A 26879-nucleotide genomic window follows, 5' to 3' on the forward strand; every position below is an offset into this window, starting at 1 on the left:
AGGTGACCCCGAGGAGGGGACACGGGGACCCGCCGGTGTCCCCTCACCCCGCCCTCACCCCCTTTTGCCCGTTTTCTAGGTGTTTTGCCAAAATTTCCACCGGACGCCCGCCCAGCTGGCGGCGGAGCCCATCCGCATCCAGGTCGGGGGGGGGGATCGGTGGCACCGGCGGGGACAGGGACATCGGGGTGGCCGCTGACACCGTGTCCCCCCCTTGTCACAGGTGCTGGACTCACGGGCCACCCGCGCCAAAGCTGTCATCGGCGTCTTCCAGGTGAGGGACGGTGGCTCGGGAATGGGGTGTCACGCCACGGTTCGGCCGCTCTCACCCCCTTTGCCATCCCCGCAGCTGGACGTCGGCACCGTCTACCGGGCGCCGGGTAGGCGAGAGGGTTGGGGTGACACCGGGGTGACACCGGGGTGACATCGGGGTGACATCGGGGTGACGCCGGGGTCTCCCACCGTGCCAGGACGCAGCTTGAGCTGGAAGTGGCTGAGCCTGCAGCATCCCCATCGCCCCGACGCCGGGTCCTGGGGGTACCTCCGCGTCAGCCTGGCCGTCCTCCGCGCCGGCGAGCCGGTGCCGGTGAGTACCCCCCCGTCCTCCCCACTACCCCCAAAAAAAAAGGGGGGGTGGGGGGGGGTCCCCATTTTTCCACACCCCCACCCAAGGAGCAAGAGGAGCCGGCGGGGGACGAGGACGTGGAGGCCAACCTGCTGCGGCCACCGCCGTGTGCCGCCACGCTCCAGCTCCGCATTTACCGCGCCGAGGACCTGCCGCAGGGTGGGCACCGGGTGGGTTTGGGGGGGGGGGGGTGGTGCTGGGGGACCCCCCCTCCACCCACCTCTCCCCATCCCCGGTGCAGCAGAGCCGGCTCGGCAATGCCTCCCCTCGGTGCTGCTGGCCGGCGGCAAGAGGGGCTTCGTGGCAGCGGCGGTGCGGGTCAGCTTTGCCGGCAGGACGGTGGGTGCCGGGGTGGGGGCGTGGGTGGGGGTGAGGGTGGGGGGGGCCGGATCCCGCGTGGGGGGGGGGCTGATGGCTCTGCCCAACGCAGCTCTGCACCCGGGTGATGCCCCCCGACGCCAACCCGGCGTGGAACGAGGTCTTCTTCTTCCCCCTGAGGGTAAGGTGCCCCCCAGCCCCGCACGCATCCTGCACCCCCTCCAAAGCCGGGGACCCCCAAAATGGGGGCACCCCATTTCAACACCCCCCTTTTTTTTTTCTCTCCACAGCTGCCCCCCATCTGTGATGAGATCCAGCTGGCCATCCTCGGCGGGTAAGTGGGGGACACCCCCCTTTTGGGGGATCCCCCGGATTTGGGGACCCCCCCGTTTTTGGGGGACCCCACCACCGCTTTCACTGCCCACCCATAGGTCCCGCAGCGGCAAGGTCTTGGGCACCGCCACCCTCCACCTCTCCCAAATCTCCTCCGCCGGTGCCGAGCTTGAGGGTGAGCGGGGGCCACCCTTGGGTGGGGGGTCCCCAGCACCCAGACCCCCCCCCTTTCCCCCACTGAACCCCCTTTTTCACTCCCAGAGGGGACCCCCGGCTTCTTACCCTGCTTCGGACCCAGCTTCCTCCCCTTCTACGGTCCCCGGCCGGATCCTGGCAGGACACCCAGCACCGTGAGCGGGTGGCAGGGTGGGGACAGCACCCATTTTGGGGGGACGGTGACACCCAGCCACCCCCCCCCTTATTTAACAGGACACGGGGGTGGCTTATCGCGGCCGGGTGCTGCTGGAGCTCAGCACCCTCATGGGGACTCCGGACGGGCGCCAGCGAGACACCATGTCCCCCGAGGACATCGCCCGGGTGCAGGTGGGGACACGGGGACACGGTGCCACGTCACCCCCAGGGTCTTTTTTTTTTTTTTTAAGTGCCATTTGAGTATTTTGGGGGTATTTTAGCCTTTTTTTTTTTTTCCTTGCCGCAGTGCCACTTGCCTCGCCGCCGGTTCGGACTGTGCGGGGTCTTTTATTCGGCCACCATGGTGCCAGCCGGCCCCGAGCTCCTGCGCTTCGAGCTCAGTCTTGGTAATTATGGGGACACGGGCGATGTCACCTGCAAGCCGGCCGCCTCCGTCACCCCGCACGGTTGTCCCCTCTTTGACGGTGAGCGGGATGCTGGGGGACACGCACACACACAAGGGTGGCACCCTCTGGTGTCCCATGGGGTGCTCAGTGACCTCCGGATACAGGCAACCGCTATCACTACCTGCCCTGGTACGGTGACAAGCCGGTGGTGGCTGTCACCTCATCCTGGGAGGACGCCGGTCACCGCTGGGATGCCCTAAACCTCCTGCGTGCCATGTGCCGGCGGTTGGTGAGCACCCATGGGTGACGGTGGGGTGGGATGTGACCCCCCCGCCCCCAGGTCGGGATTGGGTTTGGGGACATTTTGCAGGAGAGGAACGTGGCGGAGCTGCGGGACGCCCGTGGGGACACCGGAGGGGACATCGGCAGGAGGCTGCTGCGCCAGCTGGCGCAGGACTGCGGGTGAGCGGGGGGGCCCTGGGGGTCTTGGGTGTCCCAAGGCGGTGGGTGCTGGGATGCTGGGGGACCCCTGGGCCTGCCGAGCGGCGTTTGGGGGTATTTGGGGGAAATGGGGACATTGGGGGGGAGAACAGGATTTTGTGGGGAAATGGGGTATTTGGGGGAAAAGTGAGGGATTTTAGAGGACAATGGGACATTTGGGGGAAAAGGGGGCAGTGGGGGGAAATGGGGCATTTGGGGGGGAAATGGGGCATTTCAGGGGAAAATGGGACATTTGGGGGGAATGGGGTATTTGGGGGAAATGGGGGCATTTGGGGGGAAATGTGAGGGATTTTAGAGGACAATGGGACATTTGGGGGAAAAGGGGGTAGTGGGGGAAATGAGGCATTTTTGGGGAAATGGGGCATTTGGGGGGAAATGGGGCATCTGGGGGAAAAGTGAGGAATTTTAGAGGACAATGGGACATTTGGGGGAAAAAGGGGGCAGTGGGGGGAAAATGGGGCATTTGGGGAAATGGGGCATTTGGGAGGGAAAGAAGGCAATTGGGGGTAAATGGGATATTTGGGGGCAAACCAGGGCATTTTGGAGGAAAAGGGCATTTGGAGGGGAGGAAAATGGGGCAATTGGGGGAAAATGGGGTATTTGGGGGAAATGGGGCATTGGGGGGAAAAGGGGACAATTGAGGGAAAAGTGAGGAGTTTTAGAGGGCAATGGGACATTTGGGGTGAAAAGGGGACATTTGGGGGAAAATGGGGCATTTGGGGGAATGAGGCAATTGGAGGCAAAATGGGGCATTTTGGGGGACAACAGGACATTTTGGGGGGAAACTTTTGTGGGGGAAACAGGGCATTTGGGGGGGAAACAAAGCGTTTTGGGGAAAAACAGGGCAACTGGGGGGGGAAATGGGGCTTTTTGGGGACAAATGGGGCATTTTGGGGGGGGTCGTTTGCAGGCGGGCTCTGCCCCAGCTGGAGGCACAGCCCACCCCCACGCCGCTGGACGCCCACCTCCGGGCCGCCCGTCTTCACCTCCTCCGGCACGTGGCGGCGGCGGTGGCAGTGCCACCGAGGGCCGGCTGGGACACGTTGCTGCCGGTGGCCGAGGGCTGGCTGGGACGTGTGGCCGCCCTGGCTGTCGAGGTGGGGGCCAGGGCTGGGGGGTGTTGGGTGTGGGTCATTGCTGTGATGAGTTGTGGCCGGTCTCAGCCCGCCGGTCTCTCTCTCTGTCTCTCTCTGTCCCCACAGCCTCAGGCCGGTGTGCCCGACTCGCTGTGATGAGTTGTGGCCGGTCTCAGCCCACCGATCTGTCTCTCTCTCTCTCTCCCCACAGCCGCAGGCCGGTGTGCCCGATGTGCTGCTGTGGCTGCTGCGGGGGGAGCGGCGGGTGGCCTGCACCCGCGTCCCCGCGCCCGACCTCATGTTCTCCCGGAGCGGCCCTGGCGCCTGCGGCAGGCTCTGTGGCCGCATCCAGACCCTCTTCCTGGAGGTAGGCACCCCACGTCCCCTCCATGTCACCTCTGTGTCCCCTCCGTGTTCCCTGTGTCCCACCCATGTCCCCTCCATGTCCCCTCTGTGCCCCATCCATGAATCCTTCACATCCCCCCCACGTCCCCTCCACATCCCCTCTGTGTCCCCTTCATGTCCCCTTTGTGTCCCCTCTATATCTCCTCCATATCCTCTCCATGTCCCCTTCCTCTCCCCTCCATGTCCCCTCTGTGTCCTCTCTGTGTCCCCTCTAGATCTTCTCTGTCTGCTCCATGTCCCCCTATGTCCCCTCTACATCCCCCACACACCCCATCCATGTCCCCTTTGTGTCCCCTCCACATCCCCTCCATGTCCTCTCCATGTTCCCTCTGTGTCTCCTCTGTGTCCCCTCCACATCCCCTCCACGTCCCCTCCATGTCCCCTCCGTGTCCCCTCCACATCCCCTCCATGTCCCCTATGTGTCCCCTCCATGTCCCCTCCGTGTCCCCTCCACATCCCCTCCATGTCCCCTATGTGTCCCCTCCATGTCCCCTCTGTGCCCCCTCCACATCCCCTCCACATCCCCTCTGTGTCCCCTGTGTCCCCTCCACATCCCCTCCATGTCCCCTCCATGTCCCCTCCGTGTCCCCTCTGTGTCCCCTCCACATCCCCTCCATGTCCCCTCCACATCTCCTCCATGTCCCCTCTGTGTCCCCTCTCTGTCCCTTCCAGACCTTCCCCATGTCTGCTCCATGTCCCCCTCCATGTCCCCCTCCATGTCCCCTCTGTATCCCTCCCCCATCCCCCCGTGTCCCCCCCACGCCCCCACCCACACCGTGGGCCGCAGGGCTCCGGGGACATCCGTGCCCAGCTCCGGCTCCGTCTGTGGCTGGGACGGGTGGCCGACAGCGGGGACCTGCCGCGGCACCTCGAGGGCACCCTGCGCGTCTACGCCGAGACGGTGAGCCCTCGGGTGGGGGGGCCACCCCAGGGTGCCGCCCCCCAGCCCCCCTCAACCCCACGTCCCCCCTCCCAGTACGAAAACCAGACCAAGCTGTTGGGCAAGTGGGGTCCCCGGGGGCTGCTGGGGCGCCCCGGCTTCTCCGACAGCGCCGGCAAAGCGGGGCTCCCCCGCCACAGGATCCGGCCCCCCAAGGGCTGGCGCTGGGACGGACCCTGGACCGTGGAGCCCCAGCGGCGGTGAGTCCCATGGGATGGGTGGCGACACCCACCCTGCCACCTTGGGGACCTCAGGGAGGGTGACGCCAGCGTTGTCCCCTTGTCCCCAGCCTGCTGCTGGACACGGAGACCAACGTGGGCGAGGTGCTGGAGGAGGTCTACGAGAACGAGAGCCGGCGGCTCGGCGGGGAGTGGGGACCCGCTGCCGTAGCCAGCACCGATGCCGTGAGCGGGTGGCGGTGTGGGGGTGCCAGCGGCGGGGTGACACGAGCGCGTCAGGGCTCAGCTCTCGCCCGGTTTTGCAGAGCGGCGCAGCGGTGCCGCCCAAGGAGGAGGTGGCGTGTCCCCAAGGTTGGCACGTCGCCGACGGCTGGCGGGTGGACGTGACGGGGGCCGTGGATGAGGCCGGTGAGTGGGTGTCCCCACCAGGCACCCCGGGACGGGTGGGTGGGTGGTGGCGGTGGTGAGGACAACCTGGGTGCCGCAGGTTGGGAGTACGGGGCGAGCGCGGCCCCCGGCAGCCCCCCACCAGCATGGCACGCCGCCGAGAAGACGTACCACACGCATCGGCGCCGGCGCTGGCTGCGCACCCGCCGCAGGGACCCCGGTGCCCAGGGCCGGGAGCAGGACGTGGCCGCCTTCCTCCGGCTGGTCGGGGCGGTGGGGACAGGGACAGGGCGGTGGGGACGGGGCAGTGGGGATGAGGGTGGCAGGGACGGGGGGGGCAGGATGGGGTGGCAGGGAGGGGGTGACAGGGACAGGGGTGGCAGGGATGAGGGTGGCAGGGTCGGGGGTGACAGGGACGGGGGTGGCAGGATGGGGGTGGCAGGGACAGGGGTGGCAGGATGGGGTGATAGGGATGGAGAAGCAGGGATGGAGGTGGCAGGATGGGGGTGGCAGGATGGGGGTGGCAGGGACGGGGGTGGGAGGGACAGGGGTGGCAGGGACGGGGGTGACAGGGACAGGGACAGGAGGGATGGGGACAGCAGGGACAGGGGTGCGAGGGACAGGGTGGCAGGGATGGGGTGGCAGGGCCAGGCCTTTGCCCACCACTACACTGGTGTGAGCAGCCCTGTCCATCCATCCCCTTGTGCCACGCCACGCCGTCCCCATGCCACGCTGTCCCCGTGCCACAGCATCCCCATGCCACCCCGTCCCCATGCCACGCTGTCCCCGTGCCACAGCATCTCCATGCCACCCCGTCCCCACGCCACGCCATCCTCATGCCACGCCGTCCCCATGCCACGCCGTCCCCATGTCACGCCGTCCCCATGCCACGCCGTCCCCACGCCACGCCATACCCATGTCACGCCGTCCCCATGCCATGGCATCCCCATACCACGCTGTCCCCATACCACGCCGTCCCCACGCCATGCCATCCCCACGCCATGCCATCCCTACACCATGCCATCCCCATGCCACGCCGTCCCCATGCCATGCCATCCCCACGCCACGCCATCCCCATGTCACGGCATCCCCACACCACGCCGTCCCCATACCACGCCGTCCCCACGCCACGCCATCCCCATGCCATGCTGTCCCCATGCCACGCCATCCCCATGCCACACCATCCCCACACCACGCCATCCCCACGCCACGCCGTCCCCATGTCACGCCGTCCCCATGCCATGCCATCCCTACACCACGCCATCCCCATGCCACGCCGTCCCCACGCCACGCCATCCCCATGTCACGGCATCCCCATGCCACGCTGTCCCCATGCGACGCCGTCCCCACGCCACGCCACCCCCATGCCACGCCGTCCCCATGCCATGGCATCCCCATACCACGCTGTCCCCATACCACGCAGTCCCCACGCCATGCCATCCCCACACCATGCCATCCCCACACCATGCCATCCCCATGCCACACCGTCCCCATGCCACGCCGTCCCCATACCACGCCGTCCCCACGCCACGCCATCCCCACGCCACGCCGTCCCCACGCCACGCCATCCCCCCCCCACGCCGTCCCCACACCACGCCATCCCCACGCCACGCCATCCCCATGCCACGCCGTCCCCACGCCACGCCGTCCCCACGCCACGCCGTCCCCATGCCACGCCGTCCCCACGCCACGCCATCCCCACGCCACGCCGTCCCCACGCCACGCCATCCCCACGCCACGCCGTCCCCATGCCACGCCATCCCCATGCCACGCCGTCCCCACGCCACGCCATCCCCACGCCACGCCGTCCCCACGCCATGCCGTCCCCATGCCACGCCATCCCCATGTCACGCCGTCCCCACGCCACGCCGTGCCCCGTGTCCCCCCAGCACAGCCCCGAGGCGGCGGCGGGGGCCGAGGCCTGGGAATATGGGTCCCTCTGGGGCTGCCGCTTCCACCTCCAGCCCCGGGCAGGCGACGTGTGCCGGCGGCGCCGCTGGCACCGAGGCATGGTGCCCGTACAGCCCCCGCCCGTGGCACCCCTCTTCCTCCTGGAGGGCTCCCCGGTAGGAGAGCAGCGGGGGGGAGCTGGGCTGGGGGGCACCGGGGGGTCCTGGGGGTACGGGGAGGGAGGGTGGAGGGAGGGCAGCGTGGAGGGACGGGGGGACGGAGGGAGGGATGAGGGATGAAGGGACAGAGGGACGGAGGGACGGAGGGATGGAGGGATGAGGGGATGGACTGGATGGAGGGAGGGATGGAGGGATGCAGGGAGAGGGATGAAGGGTGGAGGGATGGAGGGATGGAGGGAGGGATGAAGGGACAGAGGGACAGGGATGGAGGGATGGGGGATGAGGGATGGAGGGAGGGAGGGATGGAGGGATGGAAGGATGGGGGATGAGGGATGAAGGGATGCAGGGATGGAGGGATGCAGGAAAGGAAGGATGGAGAGATGGAGGGAGGGAGGGAGGGAGGGATGGGGGGACGGATGGAGGGATGTGGGGATGGAGTGATGCTGGGGCAGCAGGACATGGGACAGCGGGATGCGGAGCCGGGGGCCTGCAGGGCCAGGGGGACCCCCCCACCCCACATCGCACCCCGCCGCAGGGCACGGAGGAGCAGGCCGAGGAGGACGAGCCGGCTGCGGCACAGCGGCAGGCACGGGGCTCCTCCCGGGCCCCCCCGCCGCAGCCCCTGCCCTTCATCCTCTGCACCTTCCAGCGTGAGCCCCGGGGGACGCAGGGGGGGACGGGCACAGGCCGGGGGTCCCGGCCCCCTGCCAGCCCCTGCCTCTCCCGCAGAGCCCAACTTCTTCCAGCTCCGCTGCTACGTCTTCCAGGCGCTGGAGCTGGCACCCCGCGGCACCAAGGCCACCGCAGGTGGGACCAACCCCCCCCCCAGCCCCAGGCCCCCACCCTGATGGGGCACCCCAGGGTGCTGACGGTGTCGCTGTCACCCAGACCCCGTCGCCCACGTCTCCTTCGTGCACGTCAGCCAGAGCACCCGGGTGCTGCCTGGCACCCTGGACCCCCTCTGGGACCAGACGCTGCTTTTTCACCGGGTGCTGCTGTACGGGGACCCCCGGGGCGTCCGTGATGAGCCCCCCGCCGTGGTGGTGGAGGTCTTCGACCAGGACGGAGGGGTAAGGCACCCACGGGTGGGGGGCACCCATGGGTGGGGGGGGAACCCACGCCCGAGCGATGCCTTGCAGGGTGCCGGCGGTTTCCTGGGGAGGAGTGTGTGCACCCCGGAAGTTTGGCTGGATGTGGGGCGCCGGCGGACCCCCCGGCTTCGGCGTTACCCGCTGGGGGGGCCGGGGGGGCCGGCCGGGGAGCTGCTGGCCGCCTTTGAGCTGCTGCACGACGCCGAGGTGAGGGGCTGGGGGCGGGGGGTGGCATGGGGGGCACCCAGGTGATGGGGTCCCATCGTCATCGTCCTCCCTGGCAGGATGGGTCCCTGGCGCAGGTCAGCACCCCGCCGTGGAGGCAGGGGGTCTTCAGCGTCCCCCTGGGCGTCCGGCCCCGCCTGCGGCTGGTGGCACTGGAGGTGGGACCCGGGGACCCCGGGTGGGGACAGGGGTGGGGATGGGGGTCAGGGTGGGGACGGGGAGGGGAACAGGCTGGGGACAGGGACAGGGACAGTGAAGAAGGGCCGGGGGATGAGATGGGGACAAGGACAGGGATGGGGACAAGGATGAAGACAGGCTGGGGATGAGGCCAGGGATGGGGACAGGGATGAAGAAGGGGATGGAGACGCAGCAGGGATGAAGACAGGGATGAAGATGGGGACAGGCACAGAGGGACGAAGGCAAAGTGAGGACAGGATGGGGATGGAGATGGGGACAGGGACAAGGACGGGGACCAGCACCTTCACCATGCAGCCCGCTGACCCCTGGGCACCCGAGGGACCCCGGGGGGGGGGGGGGTGACAGCTGCTGGGTGTCCCCCCAGGTGCTGGCGTGGGGGCTGCGGGGGCTGCGCGGTGGCGTGCGGGCGCCCAGCCTGGAGCTGCAGTGCGGGGGCCAGACCCTGCGGACCCCCAACATCGCCGACCTCGCCACCAACCCCAATTTCCCCATCAATGCCTTCCTGCTGACCCTGGTGAGGATGGGGGGGATGGATGGGGGGCAGCACCCCACCCATGGGTGCTGCCGCTGGCACCCCGGGGTGACGGTGCGGCTCGGCCCCAGCACCTGCCGGCAGAGGAGGAGTACGTGCCCCCCATCCGGCTGCGGGTGCTGGACACGCGGGATTTTGGGTACCGGCCCGAGGTGGGGCAGGCCTGCGTGCGGGGCCTGGGGCAGTACTGCTGCCAGCCCCACGGCGAGGGGCAGCCCCCCAGCCCCGGAACCCCCCCGCCTGGCTCCGGTACGGCCCTGCCCAGCCCTGGTACCCCCCTGCCCCATCCCTGCCCCATCCCTGCCTCATCCCATCCCCAACCCTGCCCCATCCCTGGTACCCCCTGCCCCATCCCTGCCCCATACCTGGTATCCCCCTGCCCCATCCCTGCCTCATCCCATCCCCATCCCTGCCCAGCCCTGGTACCCCGTGCCTCATCCCTGCCCCATCCCTGCCCCACTCCTGCCTCATCCCTGCCCCATCCCTGCCCCATCCCTGCCCCATCCCTGCCTCATCCCTGCCCCATCCCTGCCCCATCCCTGGCACCCCCTGCCCCATCCCATCCCTATCCCTGCCCCATCCCTGCTTCATTCCAACCCCATCCCTGCCCCATCCCTGCCCCATCCCTGCCTCATCCCTGCCTCATCCCTGGCACCCCGTGCCTCATCCCTGCCCCATCCCTGCCCCACTCCTGCCTCATCCCTGCCCCATCCCTGCCCCATCCCTGCCTCATCCCTGCCCCATCCCTGCCCCATCCCTGGCACCCCTGCCCCATCCCATCCCTATCCCTGCCCCATCCCTGCTTCATTCCAACCCCATCCCTGCCCCATCCCTGCCCCATCCCTGCCTCATCCCTGCCTCATCCCTGGCACCCCGTGCCTCATCCCTGCCCCATCCCTGCCCCATCCCTGGCACCCCGTGCCTCATCCCTGCCCCATCCCATCCCCATCCCTGCCCCACGCTGCCCCCCTCCGGGATGGTTTATTTGCCCCTCTCCCCCCACAGCCGCCCCCTGGGCCAGGGTAGCTCAGGTGAGTCCCCAGGCCCTCGGCACCCGGCACCTGACCTCGGTACCGCTGGACGCCGGGGTCTCCAGCTCCGTGCCTCAGTTTCCCCCAGTAGTCCCCTTTGCTCCCTGCAGATACTGCCCAGGATCACCGCCAAGAAAGGGGCTGCGGACAAGGTGGGCACGAGAACGGGGCCACTGGGGCCACCAGGGCCACCTGTCCCCTCCTCACCCTGCTCCCCACCAGGCTGCAGAGGAGGAGGAGGAGGAGGATGAAGATGAGGATGAGGATGACTGGTGGAGCAAATTCTACATGGCCATGGGGGACAAGGCGAAGAGCCGGCGGGGGACCAACAGGGACAGACTGAAGGTGAGCCAGAGCCTGGGACCTGGAGCGGGGGACAGGGGACACGGATGGGGACGGGGACAGGGATGGAGATGGGGATGGGATAGGATGGGGACAAGAATGAAGCAGGGGATTGGGACAGGGATGGTTGGGGACAAGGACACAGATAGGGATAAAGATGGGACAGGGATGAGGTCAGGGATGGGAACAGGATGAGGACAGGGACAGTGATGGAGATGAGATGGGGATTGGGACAGGACAGGGATGGGGACAAGGATGAAAATGGGATGGGGACAAGGACAGGGATGGAGATTGGGAGGGGAACAGGCTGGGGACAGGGACAGGACAGTGATGAAGAAGGGGATGGGATGGGGACAAGGACAGGGCTGAAGATGGGATGGGGTCAAGAATGAAGAAGGGGACAGGGATGGGATGGGATGGGATGGGATGGGATGGGATGGGATGGGATGGGATGGGATGGGATGGGATGGGATGGGGAGAAGCACCAAGATGGGGATGGGGACAGGGATGGGGGTGGGGACAGGGACAGGAATGGGGACAAGGACGAGGACAGGAGCCGCTCCCCAGATCTACAGCTGCGAGCTGGAGGCGGTATCCGAATTCGAGGGGCTGCAGGATTTCTGCCAGACCTTCCCGCTCTACCAGCCGGGGGGTCACCCCGCGGCGGGGGAGGACCCCGTGCCCGTGGGCGAGTTCAAGGTGGGTGAGAGCCCCCGGGGGGCCCCAGAGCCGGGGCGGGGGCACCCCGGGGTGCACAGCCAGGCGGCTCTCGCAGGGGCTCTTCCGTATCTACCCCCTGCCCGAGGACCCCGGGGTGCCCCCGCCGCCACGCCACTTCCAGGAGCTGCCCCCCAGCCAACCCCAAAAGTGCCTGGTGCGGGTCTACGTCGTCCGGGCCTTCGACCTGCCCCCCCGCGACAGGAACGGGCTGGTGAGGTCACCCATGGGTGCTGGGCAGGGGTCCCCTCTCCTTCCCACCCCCCCCGTGCCACCCTGATGGTCCCCTCCCTGCTGCCAGTGTGACCCCTACGTCCGCGTCTCACTGGGAACGAAGACGCTGGGCCAGCGGGACCAGTACGTGCCCAACACCCTGGAGCCCGTTTTTGGCAGGTATGGCCAGGGCGGGTGGCCCAGTGGCACTGTCACCCCAGGGTGGCACCAGGCTGGGGGGGCCTGGCACCCAGATGAGGTGTCCAGGGGGGCTGGTGGGGCCCCATTCCCCAGGTCAGCATGTCCCTGTGCCACCAGGTCCCTATGCCACCGGGTCGCCATGCCACTGGATCCCCATGCCACTAGGTCCCCATGCCACCAGGTCCCCATTCCACATGCTGGCAAGTCCTCATGCCATCAGGTGCCACACCAGTGGGTGCCCATGTCACCAGGTCCCCATTCCCCATGCCAGAAGGTTCCTGAGCCACCAGGTCCTCGATTCCTCTGCCAGCACATCCCCATGCCAGCAGGTCCCCATGCCCTGTGCTGGAGGGTCCCTGTGCCACCAGGTCCCCCTTCCCCATGACAGCAGGTCCCTGTGCCAGAAAATGGCCCATTCCCAATATCTGCAGGTCCCCGTGCCACCACGTCCCCATGCCACCAGGTCCCCCTTCCCCACAACAGCAGGTCCCCATGCCACCAGATGCCCCATTCCCCATGCTGCTGGGTCCCCATGTCACCAGATGCTCCATTCCCTATGCCAGCAGGTCCCCATGTCACCAGATGCCCCATTCCCCATGCTGCTGGGTCCCCGTGCCACCAGGTGCCCCATTCCGCATGCCAGCAGGTCCCCATGCTACTGGATGCCCCATTCCCCATGCTGCTGGGTCCTCATGCCACCAGGTCCTCATGCCACCAAGTCCCTGTGCCACCAGGTCCCCCTTCCCCATGACAGCAGGTCCCTGTGCCAGCAAATGGCCCATTCCCCATGCTGCTGGGTCCTCATGCCACCAGGTCCCTGTGCCACCACATCCCCATGCCACCAGGTCCCCCTTCCCCACAACAGCAGGTCCCCATGCCACCAGATGCCCCATTCCCCATGCTGCTGGGTCCCCGTGTCACCAGATGCTCCATTCCCTATGCCAGCAGGTCCCCATGCCACCAGATGCCCCATTCCCCATGCTGCTGGGTCCCCATGTCACCAGATGCCCCATTCCCCATGCTGCTGGGTCCCCGTGCCACCAGGTGCCCCATTCCCCATGCCTGCTGGGTCCCCATGTCACCAGATGCTCCATTCCCTATGCCAGCAGGTCCCCATGCCACCAGATGCCCCATTCCCCATGCTGCTGGGTCCCCATGTCACCAGATGCTCCATTCCCTATGCCAGCAGGTCCCCATGCCACCAGATGCCCCATTCCCCACAACAGCAGGTCCCCATGCCACCAGAGGCCCCACTCCCCGTGCTGCTGGGTCCCCATGTCACCAGATGCCCCATTCCCCATGCTGCTGGGTCCCCGTGCCACCAGGTGCCCCATTCCCCATGCTGCTGGGTCCCCATGTCACCAGATGCTCCATTCCCTATGCCAGCAGGTCCCCATGCCACCAGATGCCCCATTCCCCATGCTGCTGGGTCCCCATGTCACCAGATGCTCCATTCCCTATGCCAGCAGGTCCCCATGCCACCAGATGCCCCATTCCCCACAACAGCAGGTCCCCATGCCACCAGAGGCCCCATTCCCCATGCTGCTGGGTCCCCATGCCACCAAGTCCCTGTGCCAGCAGGTCCCCATGCCTATGGGTCCCCACTGCCCGTGCCAGCAGGTGCCAGCCCCCACGCCGGCGTGTCCCCGGGGCTGATGGCACCCTCGCTGCCAGGCTGTTCGAGGTGACGGGCACCATCCCACTGGAGAAGGACCTGCGGGTCTCGCTGCTGGACTATGACCTGCTGCCACCCGACCAGGAGATCGGCACCACCACCATCGACCTGGAGAACCGCCTGCTCTCCCGCTTCCGCGCCCACTGCGGGCTGCCCACCCTCTACCGCACGTGGGTGTCCCTGGGGTGGGGAAGGCACCGGGGGGGCTGGGGACATCGGGGTGCACGGTCCTGAGCCCAGGAGTGGGCATGGGGATGGGCACAGGGGGATGGGGAGGGAGAGGGCACGGAGGGGTGGGCACAGCGTTGGGGACAGGGGGGCACAAGCAGGTTGGGGGGCTGGCAGAGGGAAAGGCACAGGGAGGGGGTTATGGGGTGGGCACGGGGCAACGGGGTGGGCACGGGGATGCTCACAAGACGGGGACGGGGGGGTACGTGAGGACGGGTGCAGGGATGGGGACAGGGAGATGGGGACGGGGTGGGCACGGGGGTGGGCAGGAGGAGATGGTTATGGGGTGGGCACAAGGGGACGAAGTTGGACAGGGGGATGGAGGTGGGGGGGTACGCGGGAGTGGGCACAAGAAGATGCGGACGGGGTTGGCGCAGGGGAACGGGGTGGGCACAGCGAGGGGCGCGGGGAGACGGGGGCGATGGCCAGCGAGGGGACACCCAGGGGGGGCGATGCCGCAGCCCCCAGCCCACCCGCTGTCCCCACAGCGCTGGCCCTGGGCGCTGGAGGGACCAGCTCCCCCCCAGCCGGACACTGGAGCACTTCGCCCGCGCCCGGGGGCTGCCGGCACCCGAGTTCAGCGCCGAGGGCACCGCTGTCACCTTTGGGGACCAAACCTTCCTCCTCAGCCACTTCGGTGGGTGGGGGTCTGGGTGGGGGTGCGGGGGGGGGTGTCTGGATCCTGTCCCGTGGGTGCGACGGCTCCCGGCTCGGCCTTGCAGAGAGCGGCCCCCCCGCACACCGGCACCCCGGGGTGCCCCGCGAGCGCCTGGCCCTGCACGTGCTCCACGGCTGTCACCTCGTCCCCGAGCACCTCGAGACCCGCACCCTCTACAACAGCACCCAGCCCGGGCTGGAGCAGGTGGGGACGGAGCACCCCGGGGTCGGGGGGGACGAGGACAGGGAGAGGGCGATGGAGACCCTGGGATGACAGTGACATGGCCAGGGAGGGACCCCAGGGTGATGGGGACCTTCGGGTATAGGGCATGCCAGGGACCCCAGGGTGACGGGGACCTTGGGATATAAGGGGATGCCAAGGGGACGAGGACCTTGGGGTGACGGGGACCCCAGGGTGACAAGGACCCCGGGGCAGGGAGTGATGCTGCGGGAAGTGGTGATGGAGACTCGACAGGGACCCTGGGGTGACGTGGACAGAGGGATGACGAGGACACAGCCAGGGAGGGACCCTAGGGTGATAGGGACCCCAGGGTGATGGGGACCCTGGGGCACGAAGGGATGCTAGGGCTTGCCTTGGGGACCCCGGGGTGACAGGGACCCCAGGGCAGGGAGGAATGCTAGGGGGTGGGGGGGTGATGGGGACCCCGGGGTGACAGGGAACCTGGGGGGGTGACAGGGACCCTAGACCCTGGGATGACAAGGACAGATGCTGGGGGGTGACAGGGACCCTGCAGCGATGGGGACCCCAGGGCAAGGAAGGATGTTGGGGGGGGGCAGTGATGGGGACCCAGGGGTGACGGGGACCCCCTGGGACAGGAGGGGACGCCGGCGTGGGGACCGAGGGGTGCCGGTCCCAGCCTCCCCCCGCGTGCCGTGCAGGGCAAGGTGCAGATGTGGGTGGACGTCTTCCCCGCCAGCCTCGGGCCCCCCGGCCCCCCCGTCGACATCACCCCCCGCAAGGCCCAGAGGTGAGCGCCCAGCCAGACCCCGGGGGGTGGGACGGGGACGTCCCAGGGGGGAGAAGGTGACACGTCCTCGTCCCCCTCGCGAGGTACGAGCTGCGCTGCGTGGTCTGGAACACGCGGGACGTGGACCTGGGGGACACCAACCTGGCAGGGCAGCGGATGAGCGACATCTACGTCACTGGGTGAGCCGAGGCCACCGCTGCGTGTCCCCCCCACCCCGGGGAGGTGACAGCAGGGCTGGGGACACGGGTGACAGCAGCATCCCCTCCCTCTGGGTGGCACGGCAGGTGGCTGGACGGGCTGGAGGAGCAGCGGCAGAGGACGGACGTGCATTACCGCTCGCTGCAGGGGGACGGGGGCTTCAACTGGCGTTTCGTCTTCTCCTTCGAATATCTGGCGGCCGAGCAGCTCTGCGTCCTGCCCCGGAAGGCAACGGACACCCCGGGGTGGGGGGGTGCGGGGGTGGGGGGGACACAGGGGACAAGCATGACACCCTCCTTTCCCCCTCCCCGCCACGGCAGGAGCATTTCTGGAGCCTGGACGAGACGGTGCTGAAGGTGCCCCCCAAGCTCATCCTCCAAGTGTGGGACAACGACAAGTTTTCGGCCGATGATTTTCTGGGTGAGACCCCGTTTCCCTGCCCCGCATCCTTCGGCAGGACGGGGGCCACCCACAGGCGACGGGGGCCACCCGCGGGTGACGGGGGCCACCCGCGGGTGACGGCCAGCTGCCCCCCGCCTTGGCTTTTCCCCGCAGGCGTCCTGGAACTGGAGCTCACCAGGCTGCCGCAGCCTGCCCAGCACCCCCAGAACTGCACCCCAACACCGCAGGGGACCCCCCAAAGCCGCTGGCCCTGGCGGGGGGCGCAGACCCCCTCCCCATTCTCCCTCTTCCGTCAGAGACGGGCGAGGGGGTGGTGGCCCTGCACCGTGCAGGACGGCGGCAAGCGGCGTCTCTCGGTAGGTGGGGGTGGCTCCAGGATAGCGGGGGACAGCAGTGATGGGGGGGGACACGACACGCACAGATCCTGCACCCTGCCTCCCACCCATCACCCCTCCAGGGTAAGCTGGAGCTGAGCCTGGAGCTGCTGACGGCAAAGGAGGCGGAAGAGCGGCCGGCAGGGAAAGGCCGGGAGGATCCCAACATGTACCCGACACTCCCGGCACCCGTGTGAGTCCCCGGGGCGATCGGCTCATCCCCCTTGGGGTGACGGGAAGGGTGACACAGGGTGCCCGAGCTGGGTGTCACCCACAGGCGGCCGGAGTGGTCCTTCCTATGGCTGCAGGCACCGCTGCGTGGCCTGCGCTACGGCGTATGGCGGCAACACCGCGGGCGGCTCAGCCTGGGGCTGGCGCTGCTGCTGCTCCTCGCCCTGCTCTTCACCTTCGTCTACGCCGCCCCGGTGAGCGCCGGGGGCACGGCCACCCCCCCATTCCCCCCTCACCGGCTGCAAAGTCCCCCCCTGAGCTCCCTTCTCTCCCTCCTCGCAGGGTTATTTGGCCATGAAGCTGGTTAACCCGCTCCGGAGCTTGCACCTTGCCGGCGGTGAGCGTCCCGCAGGCGGCGCGGGCAAACCCTGATGTGCCATCCCCGGCACACGCGTCACCTCTTTAATAAAGCCACATCCGGTGACGGGCAAAGCATTGTCCTCAACTCCGTGGGGCGGTGGGGACTGACAAAGGAGCTACTGCATTTTGGGGAGGCCCACGGCACTGGGACACGGCCCCTGACTTGCTACAGCACTCAAGGAAATGCTGGATCCAGGGGACGCGCTGGTGACAAAAAGCACGGCCATGTCACACACACACACACACCCCCCGATGTTTATTCCGAGACACCAGTTACAGCTCCAGGGAGCGCACGTTTCGCTCCTGGTTATCAGGCAAAAAGAGGCAAAACACCAGAAAAAACCTCTCCTTTCATGCCACAACCACCCTTGGGCACTTTGAAAAAAAAAAGCTTCCGCCTACCCCGGTGACAGCATCCTGCCGAAAAAACGCCGGCCACGCCTGTGTGCGTCCCCTGGGCACACCGGGACCCCTGTGGGTCCCGGAAAGCAGTGGGGCACGGACACTGCTCCCCAGGACGCCGTCGGGGAGGGTGCTGCCGCCGATGGGGCTGGGGGTGGCAGATTTGCCATCTTGACGTCCCCAGAGCCACTACGACTCCCGTGGGACAAATTGACCTCATAGCTCCCTCTCCGGGGTCTCTCCGGGGACCCCACGCCCTCTGTGCCATCCCCTTGCGAGCGACCGACGAAGTCCCCAGGGGCGAAGGCGGCTGTGACGGTCGGCAAGAGAAACGCAGAGAAATCATCGACCAAAGCAGTCACTGAGGTAGGAATAAACTACGACTCCCTGAAAGGCAGTGAGAGCTCCGGCTCCGAGAGGCAGGGGAATCACCCCACGAGGCTCCGCTCCTCCTCCTCCTCCTCCTCGGAGGGGCCCCGGGGATGCAGCGAGCACCGAGGGGAAAAAGCTGCCAGAAGCCACGACACGACATGCAAACGGCACGGGTGCAGGAGGCCGCGCCGGGATGGGAGGCGTGCGGAGGCGGTGGCATGCTCGGCGGCGGCCCTACAGAGCAGGGAGAGGGGCCGAGCCCCGAGACGCAGCAGCGAATGGTTATTGGGAGTGGGGGACCCAGCGTTACACCCCGAACCGGGGAGGGGTCTGCAGCGAGGGGCTGCCCCACGTTGGCTTTGAGGACGGGACGGGCTGCTCATCGCGGGGTGAGCCCGGCAGCCTCCCAGCTCAACCTGCCTCGCCGCCAGGGAAAATCATCGGCATCCCCCGCCTCAAAACACCAAACCTCGGTGACTAGTGGGACAGAGAGGGGTTGCACGGCAGCGGGGAAATTCAAAGTACAAAGCAAAGCAGTCCGGTCTCCAAAGACAGCCTAAGGCAGGCGATGGAAAACAGCCGGAGCGGGATGAAGCTTGGAAAATCCCTCCTGGAAAGGAAACCGCTCGAGACAAGGGGCTGCAAGGGTTACGGTAACGCTGCAAGGGGTTATCGTAGGAGCCTGGCGAGGAAAGCGGGCGCTCGCTGGTGTCCCTCAGCCAGGATTTCACAGCCGAGGTGCTGACTTCTGCCCGCACTCAACCTCCCCGGACGGCAGAGAGACGGCTCAGCGCCGCCGGCGCCCCACGGCACAGCCCGTCCTAAACAACTCAGAAAGCAAAGCTCTTTTGGGGGACGGCAGCTCCGTCCCCGCGGTGCTCAGCTCCCAGTCCGTCGCACACCACGCTGGGGATGCCCCGCTCCCACCGGGAGCGGCACGGGAGTTCTGGAGTCCGATAAGAAACGGTGGCCATCCCCGCTGGGGTTTTCAGGGGGGACACAAGGATCCCTGCCGTCAGGGTCGGTCCATCACGCTCCGGCCAGTCTGGGATGGGTGGCAGTCGGGACGTGGCTAGCAAGGCCTAGCAACGGGCCATCCCAGGGGGGTTCCCAAGTCAATAGAAGTGTTTCCGGCTCTGCTCCTGCCACTTGTTGTAGACGATGACTCCAATGACAATGGCAAAAACGATGGCAACGAGGGAGAAGAAGACGATTAAGAAGAGAGCCAAGCCGCTCATGGGCTCCAGTGGTGCCTCCACTGCATGATAGAGAAAGAAAAAAAGCCTGTGAGCCCCCAGAGAGCCCAGCGCCCCGAAACCCAGCTGAGATTCACCTGCACTGGGGGAGTTTAACCACCCCACACCGACACCAGCAACCCCACGCGCACCCTGCCAGGCTCGCACCACCCCAGGGTTTGGCTTCCCAAAGCTTTCGGGCCCAGCTCATTGCAAGGGCTAGAGCCGTGAGACCTCAGGGCACACAAGGGGCTCGTGGACACGTCTGCGGTGGGATTTCTAGAGGAGAGATGACGCCATCGAGGTTCAAAGCTCCGTGAGCTTCCCGTGGACCAGCACACCCCATTTTGGTCATGGCAAGACCAAAGCGGAGCAGACACACTTAGCCCGGCAGGCCGGGGTCCTCCAGGAGGGAAGCACTTCTCCGAGGGTGAGCATCGCTGCTCGCTACGCCCACGCCAAACGGAGACAGGCTGTGACACCGGTTGTGTCACACAGCGGGAGAGAACAACCGTCGGTGGGAGCAACGGGGCACAGACCTCCCAATTCCAGCCGGAGCTCGGCCGGTTTGCTGGCGAGATGATGCGGTTTCTGCTCCGCAAGCACCACAGCTGCGGATCCCCCCAAATCCCTGCCGGTCCCACCTTCCCCTGCGTGGGGCTGGTGGCTTCTACTCACTTCCCGGCAGCTTCAGGTTGTCCACGACCGGCAGATACACCTCTCTGTCCCGCTTCTCCTCCTCCGGCGTCCGCTCCACCGTCAGCTGGTAAAGCTTCAGCGAAATGATGTCGTGGTTGTCTGGAAGCAGAGCAGAAACATGTCCCGAGGCGTCACCGACAGATATGGCTCCGGCCAGGGGATTCGAGTGCCACAGGCAGCACCGTGGGATGTTATCGCTTGGGGCGAAGGCACTGGTTCTTCCCTCCCAAGGGGGGAAAACTCACCTCCGTGGGGCAGGGTCTACGCTGGGCTGAGAGCTACGCCCCAGCGCAGGGCCCTCTGCCAACAGGAACCTTTAAGCTACTTAAACTGAAAAACAACAGCCCAGACCAGGAGATCATCTGACTCGAAACCGCGCGGCCACTCAAAAGGAATGTGTTAGCATCAGCCTCACGTGGCCCTACTTCCTTTCCTTGCGATGGCGGAGTTATTAGTGGGACAAGGCGAGCGCTCCACGCCAGCCTGCCAGCTCCCCGGGCACTGGGCAGAGATCTGAGAGAGAAAAGGAACTTTTGTTGGAGCCAACAATGGGCCCAGACACTGGCCATCAATGCACTTTTGTAGAGGCATAACTCAAATCGGGTTTAAAACCTGCCAGAAGAGGCACAGCGGCATAATGTCAGGCCTCACGGCACCTCAACCAGTGCCGGGAGAGAAGTATTATGCTGAGGAGGGCTTTAGCTCTCTCCAAAACCCGATTTACATCGGCCCGCGTTGCACCACTGTTTCCAGGCGCGCCTGGCTGGTCCCTCCCTCGATAACAGGCGGGCAATAGCTCTTGGGCTATGAAATCCAAAGCAAAATACACCCAGGCGTGCCCCAGAGACAGGCAGAGAGCAGGAGCAAGCATCGTGGCTTGGCTGTAACGCCTGGGGCGTTTGCAGCGATGGCAGTTCTTTCCAGCACTGCCCTCGGGGCTAACCCAGGCACCACGAGTTGCGACAGGAGAAGATTTTTTTTTTCAGTGCTCATCCTGTTTTTACTCCCAAGGCGCATGTTTTGGAGACAGACCCCCCGGCTGAGCCGGTATAGCTGCTTCGCCGCCGTGTTGTTAAGAGAGGCTGGCCGAGGTCAGGCCGCAGCCCTGCAGGGAGCTCAAGGAAAGTGGGAAGCGCTGCTGAGACAAAGCACTTTGGGGAGCGACATGCCCAGACGGGGCTTTTGGCTCCTCAGGAGTTGCTGCAAGATAAAAAACAAGGCTCCCGCCCACAGCTCAAGGGTGTTTAAAGCAGGGAAAGGTCCTCACATGCTTCTGTAAGCCCCAGCAGGTACCGAGCTGCACCTCCGGACACCCAAAGCTGCGCAGAAGCTGCCAGAGCTGCTTGGGAACAAGGCTGGGGACCCTGGGGCAGTACCTGACAGGTCTCCAGTGACAGAAGAGGTCCCAAAGTAGTACCCACGGGGCAAGCGCACGCCCGGCACGTCGATGCAGTCTCGCCACTCGTGCTTACCGTCGATATCGATCAACACCTGAGAAAGAAGCAGCTCCCTTAGCCGCGCCGTGGCCCCGCTGCCCGCTCTGCCCCGGCAGGCAGCACTCACCGTCAGTCTCCTCTTCACATAGCGGATCACCAGGAAGGTGTCGTGGTTGAGGTTGCGCACCATGGCCGTGCAGCCCCCCAGCTCCGTTGGTCTCCCGTCCCGGTCATGGTCGTAGGTGAGAGAGCCGTTGTTCACCATGGCCGAGATGTAGGGGAAGACGCGCTGTGAGGGGGGAAAGGCTGGGGGTGAGTTTCTGCTCTCGCCCTGCCGGCCGTGGCTCGGCTCTACCGGCTGCCAACGCATCCCGGCACACCTCTGGGGTCAAGAGCTGCGACAGCCCAAACTCCTTCAGCCCCCAAGAATCAAAATCAGCCCCCAAAAAGACAACAGCACGATCCCACTTCATCCCCCAGCCTTCCTCGGGCTCAGTCTCAGCTCCCAGACGTCCAGGATGGAGGACAGCCAGTTGCCATGCAGCCTCCGGGCTCACACAGGGATTTCTGGGCTCACACAGGGATTTCTGGAGCTTGGAGGAGGGAATTCCTCGACTGTGAGCCAAAGTGAAACCCAACAGCTTGGGAACGGGTAGGTCAGGAAGAGCAAGTACCTGATTTCCCGGGCTGTACCTCCTCTTCTGAGCCTGCCAGTCCAGGGTTATCGCAAAGCAAGAAAGAGCACAGAAGCAAGACGGTCACAGACCAGAGTTTAGTATTAACCTGCAACCTGGAAACTTCCTCCCTAGGGAGCTCAGCATGTTATCAGCTTAGCGGAGGCTAAAGCAGAGAGGGGCTCGGGCGTTAGGTGCTGAATCCTGGGACACACAGCTAGGAAACAGTGCCAGGGGGCGAAAGCCACGTCAAGCGTTGCCACGTACGGCATTTCTCCTCCTCGTTGCGCAGCAGCTCACTCGCACAAAAGCCAGCTCCCAACGGGGGGACACATCAGCCACAACCGCTCCCCAGGGACCCACAACTAACCCGTCCCTCTTCCCTCGAGAATAAGACACTTCTTTTTGTCCTTTGAAAGGCGAGAGAAAGCAGCTGTGAACCCACACGCCATTACAGCAACTGGCCGATCGGTATTTCTCCATCTCTTCCCTTCCTCGGTGCTTGACCGGAGAAGGGCAGCCCCCTCCGGTTGCAGACAGCGCTGGGAAGCCGGACACCCACGTTCCACTGATTATTTCTTTTAAGTAAGACCTGTTGTTCATCCCTTTACCCCACAAAAGCAAAGCTGCCGCCCTGCAAATCAACAGGATCCATCCAACACCACGCTAATCCCCGAGCGCTGCCAGTAACGCGGCGCCAGGCAGCTCGGAAAGGCTTTTACGAGCACAAAGTCCACCCACCCCTGCGCCAGAGCTGGCTGCTTTGGGTGTTTGAACAAAAACCGAAGGTTACTCAACGTTTGCTCAGCAGCTCCGAGGTCAGGGCACATCCCAACTGTGCCCTTTTGTCTCTCTCCCCGGGATGAAGGGGGTCCTGCGGGGCAGTGGGGTTAGCACCAAGGTCTCGGGGTAAAATAGCGCCTATTTTTTAGGGGAAGCTAGAATTAAGAAAGGGTCCAGCTTTGGTTTTGGAGTGATGAAGTGTATTCCAGCATCAGGGTAGGAAGGGCCCGGTTTTAACTGCCTCTGCGTTCCTTTCTCCACAGGAATGGATGCCAATAAACCCCAAACAAAGAACAGACGCATCAGGAACACAAAGGTCTTTAGACAGGCATCTTTCAAAGAGGCAGAGCACAGTCACGCTGCATCCCTGAGAGCAGGGAAAGCCTCCTGCCGACTAGCTGCCCTGAAACAGCCCCATCGTGCAGGCAGGCCTGGGCTGGCAGCTCGAGTACCGCTCTACTCGAGGTCTACAAGACCATGCTCTTGTTACAGCTTCACCTCAAGCACTGCTTGCTGACAGCCTCCAGAAAGCACAGGAGCTCGCAACGCAGAGGTGGTGTCATCAGCTAGTTTCCTCCCGCCCTGAAAGCTTTTCCTCTGGGTAAAGCTGACCACAAAACTACCCTGCAGCTTTTCACACCTCTGAAGAGTTACTGCCTCACTAGGAAGAAAAACCAGCTACGCAGAGCATGGCGGGGAAAGGCAGCGGAGAGAAAGCAGAGTAATATCTGGTCTCTGATTTAAGAGCTCAACAAAGATCGCACCGTGCTGATGAAGAGCTGCATTCGCAGCAACGCAAGCCATAACCTCGGTGCTGCCCGTGCCACGCTCTGCAGGCAGCTGGCAAGTGGCACAGTCCCGTTCCTAGCTCACCTCCTGCTGCTTCTCCTCGTTTGGGTAGGTGTCCACGAACACTCCCAGGCCCAGGAAGTTATCCTTGCTTCCAAAGACCGGTCCTAGAAGGAAGGAGAGGCTCTGAATAAGGGTGGCGAGGCCAGGCAGGCATTGCAAAGGGTTTGTTACCCATCCCTTCGTGCTGTTCTCTGTATCAGGTAACGAGGCAGGCGCTCTCCAGACTACACGGGGACAGATTTAGCCTCAAGTCACGTAACTCTGCGTTAAAACCCACGTGCAAGTCGAGTTGGGAGGATGTACGGGGTCAGGGCACGTAAAGGCTTGTTAATATCGCTGTGGCAGGGAGACCCAGGTCGGACACTGTGACGGGAGATCAGCGGGGAGGGATCTTTTGTCCCCAGCTTCCATCTGCCTCTGTAGGACGGAGCTGCGTCACCTCTGCAAAGGCCAGAGACGGAGCTGAGCACTACAGAGCTCCACGCAGCCTTGAGCGGTTAATCAAGTACGCAGACCCTCCAGGCAGCGAAGTCAGAGGGCAAGATTAAATCCCCTAGAGTTTGCTGGTCAAGGACCAAGCTTCCTCCGCAGCCTTTTTTAAGGAGCTGACTCCCAGCGCAGGAGGCCCCACACTTCCCGTTACACCACCCATCTCAAGATCAGATCAAAACAATCCCGAAGCCGTCTACCCCCGAGCTGACTCCAGCCTCCCAGGGCTCCCCAAAACCCCCAACCCAGGCTGCCGAGGCTCAGAGGCAGCCTCACGCACAGTCGTTACTCCCCCTTTGCCTGCCAGGGCGAAAGAAAAACAGCCCTAAGGCCCCAAAACACTGCAATTCCCCAGAGGACACCGTGATTTCCCCGAATGAGCCTACGGAGCAGGGGAAAGGCGTCCTTGAAGGTGGCACATGGAGCCCAACACCTTCCCCTCGAGGCACGGCCTCCACCTCGGCAGCTACCGCCAGAGCTTTACCTGGCTGCATGCGATCTTTGGTGTACCAGATAGCAAAGCCGTCTCCGTTCAGGTTTTTCTTGCCTTGCCCGTGGATTTTAAAATGCACCTGCATCTCCCAGTCTCGGAGGTAACACGGCTGCGAGAGAAGGAGCGAGGATGTGAAATGAAGGCGTCCCTCGTGCCAGCACCCGCCGCTTCCCTGCCCACGAGGGTCAGGGGCCAGCGGGGACGGAGCACCGCAGCCGGCTGCGCTGTCCCCTGCCCATCGCAACAGCCGGCAGCTCCACACGCTGCCAAACCGGAGAGCGTGCCGCCGCTCCCCGCTTCCCATGCCAACAGACCGCGCTGTCCTATATTTTGGATGCGAGCAAGAATAATTAATACCAAGGGACATCATTAAGCCAAGGGAATTGGTCGTTACCCAAGGCTATAAAAAGCCAAGGAACCAATTCTGATCTCAAGCTATTCTGAGGCAACAGCAACTCCAGCAAAATCAATAACTCACACCCGGGAAAAAGAGAGCAGAAAGAGCCCGAGGAGCAACTCCAGCTTCTTAATTGTTGATGAGCCAATTATTTCTTGAGGTACCAACAAATTCCCTGTGCTAACAGGCGCATAACACGATGAGCTTGTAACAGATTCGCTCACATAATGTCGTGAAGCCGGCCGGTGGCTTCACTCAGAAGCCACATTTCGTGGGAGCCATAAACCCGAGGAAAAAAAAAAACAAAACCTCCCTCAATATTTTATAACAATAAAAGTCGAGCACAACGGATTACTTCTGGTCTCGTAGGGCATTTTCCAAGCCACTGCGGAGCGGTGGGGCACAAAAACCCCACCGATTTCAACCCCAAATTGAAATTCAATGGGAATTATCACGGTATTAAAGGGAGCCTTGCTGCCTGACGGGCAATAGGATTGCGGGGGCAGAGAAACACCTTAACAGAGCGCAGCGCTGGCACACCACGTCCAGCTGCCGCTTTACCGGCCCCGCTCCGACAGGTAGGCACGGCAAAGGGGGCAGTGGGCACGCTCTGGCCATGGCGGTCCCCAGGGAGACCCCAAGCTGGTCGGCACAGGCACCCCAAATTCACACGGGGGCGGGGGGAAACTCAGCCCTTGCAGGGATCACCACGCCAAAGGCTAGAAGCTGAAGTGCCGCTGGTACCCCCAGCCCAAAGCCCACCCCGGGCCCCCAAAACCACCCCAGCTCCAACCCCCATGGCCCTCCCCTGCCCCACACAACACCCCCAGCTTCCCACCGCCCTCTCCCTACGGCCTCCATAGCCCACCCCAATTCCCCCCCACCCCACCTGGGTCCAGACCCTCAAACCTCCCCAGCCCAAACATCCCCTGTGTCCCCACAACCCCCTAAACCACCCCACGCCCCGCTCCTCGTACACCCCTCGTACCTGCCGGCCTGGACCCCCACACCCCCTTATCTGGCCCAGACCTGCCCAGCCCCCCAACACCCCCTCCCCAGCTCAACTCCCCCCCCCAGGACCCCAGCACCCCCCTCAGTCCTGCCCACACACCCGCACCCCAACCCACCCTGCCTCAGCCTCCAACCCCCCAAACCCCCACCCCTCCCTCCCCGGCCCCCAGCCCCCATACTCACCCCAAGCCCCCAAATCCCACTTCCCTGCCTCAACCTGGCCTGACCCCACTCCTCCGGGCCCCCACCGCTATCCCACACCCACGGGGGCACCGCACAGTCCCGACCCACCCCGCTGCTCCCCCGGTCCAGGCCCCTCCCACCCCGGTCCCCCCGGGCTCACCACTCGGTTCCAGACGGCTCCCTGCTTGCTCTGCACGTCGGGGGTGAGGCGGATGTACTGGGTCATGACCATGGCGTTGCCCAGCAGGTCCCACAGCCCCGAGCTGGCCGAGCCCACGCCTGCGGCACACGCACACGCCCCGTCGGTACCGGCCACCGGTACCAGGCACCGGGCACGGTCCGCCGCCGCCCCACTCACCCTGGTACGGCTTGGAGAGGGAGTGCTCCCGTTTGAGGTGCTCCTCCGTCTGCTCGGCCCGCGGCCCGCCCAGCCCCAGCGCCACCACCAGCAGCGCCAGCCCGGCCCGCCACCGGCCCGCCGCCGCCATCTTCCCTCCGCCACCCGCGCCGCGGCCCGCCTCGCCCGCCCATTGGCCGCTCCGCCCTGCCGCTCCGCATGTCGGTTGGTCGCGCGGCCTGTCTGTCAACTGAGAGGCGG

The 26879-nt window shown here is 65.3% G+C and overlaps 2 protein-coding genes across 5 annotated transcripts; one reads left to right on the top strand and one right to left on the bottom strand.

Annotated features, from left to right (window-relative positions):
- Positions 1-677: 677 nt before the first annotated feature.
- On the top strand, positions 678-17267 carry FER1L5 (fer-1 like family member 5). Its single transcript, XM_072845966.1, has 34 exons — positions 678-784; positions 1056-1124; positions 1234-1277; positions 1375-1451; positions 1538-1626; positions 1706-1819; positions 1935-2112; positions 2199-2323; positions 2375-2496; positions 3446-3632; positions 5441-5543; positions 5623-5795; positions 7412-7588; positions 8127-8241; positions 8321-8398; positions 8480-8661; positions 8731-8889; positions 8967-9065; positions 10779-10820; positions 10891-11013; positions 11578-11709; positions 11786-11941; positions 12029-12120; positions 13816-13986; positions 14533-14681; positions 14767-14906; positions 15602-15690; positions 15774-15869; positions 15975-16116; positions 16209-16308; positions 16444-16646; positions 16748-16857; positions 16942-17089; positions 17178-17267. Exons 2-34 carry the CDS (start codon positions 1071-1073, stop codon positions 17265-17267), a joined length of 4059 nt encoding a protein of 1352 aa, XP_072702067.1. The 5' UTR covers positions 678-784; positions 1056-1070.
- Positions 17268-17486: 219 nt separating this feature from the next.
- Positions 17487-26798, bottom strand: LMAN2L (lectin, mannose binding 2 like). 4 transcript variants are annotated; one of them, XM_072846164.1, is made up of 9 exons: positions 26640-26798; positions 26442-26560; positions 24682-24799; positions 23730-23812; positions 22074-22106; positions 21527-21688; positions 21340-21454; positions 19943-20062; positions 17487-19287 (listed from the first exon to the last, which is right to left on the bottom strand). In XM_072846164.1, the coding sequence occupies exons 1-9, from the start codon at positions 26767-26769 to the stop codon at positions 19145-19147; spliced, it is 1023 nt and encodes a 340-aa protein (XP_072702265.1). In that variant the 5' UTR covers positions 26770-26798; the 3' UTR covers positions 17487-19144. The 4 variants fall into 4 exon arrangements, 2 of the variants coding, with proteins under 2 accessions (XP_072702265.1, XP_072702266.1); XR_012039675.1 differs by having other exon boundaries at positions 19258-19287; positions 19943-20476; XR_012039676.1 differs by lacking the exon at positions 17487-19287 and adding an exon at positions 20209-20476.
- Between the last annotated feature and the right edge of the window lie 81 nt (positions 26799-26879).

This window comes from Ciconia boyciana, chromosome 25 (assembly GCF_034638445.1).
Source record: "Ciconia boyciana chromosome 25, ASM3463844v1, whole genome shotgun sequence".
Lineage (NCBI taxonomy): Eukaryota > Metazoa > Chordata > Aves > Ciconiiformes > Ciconiidae > Ciconia > Ciconia boyciana.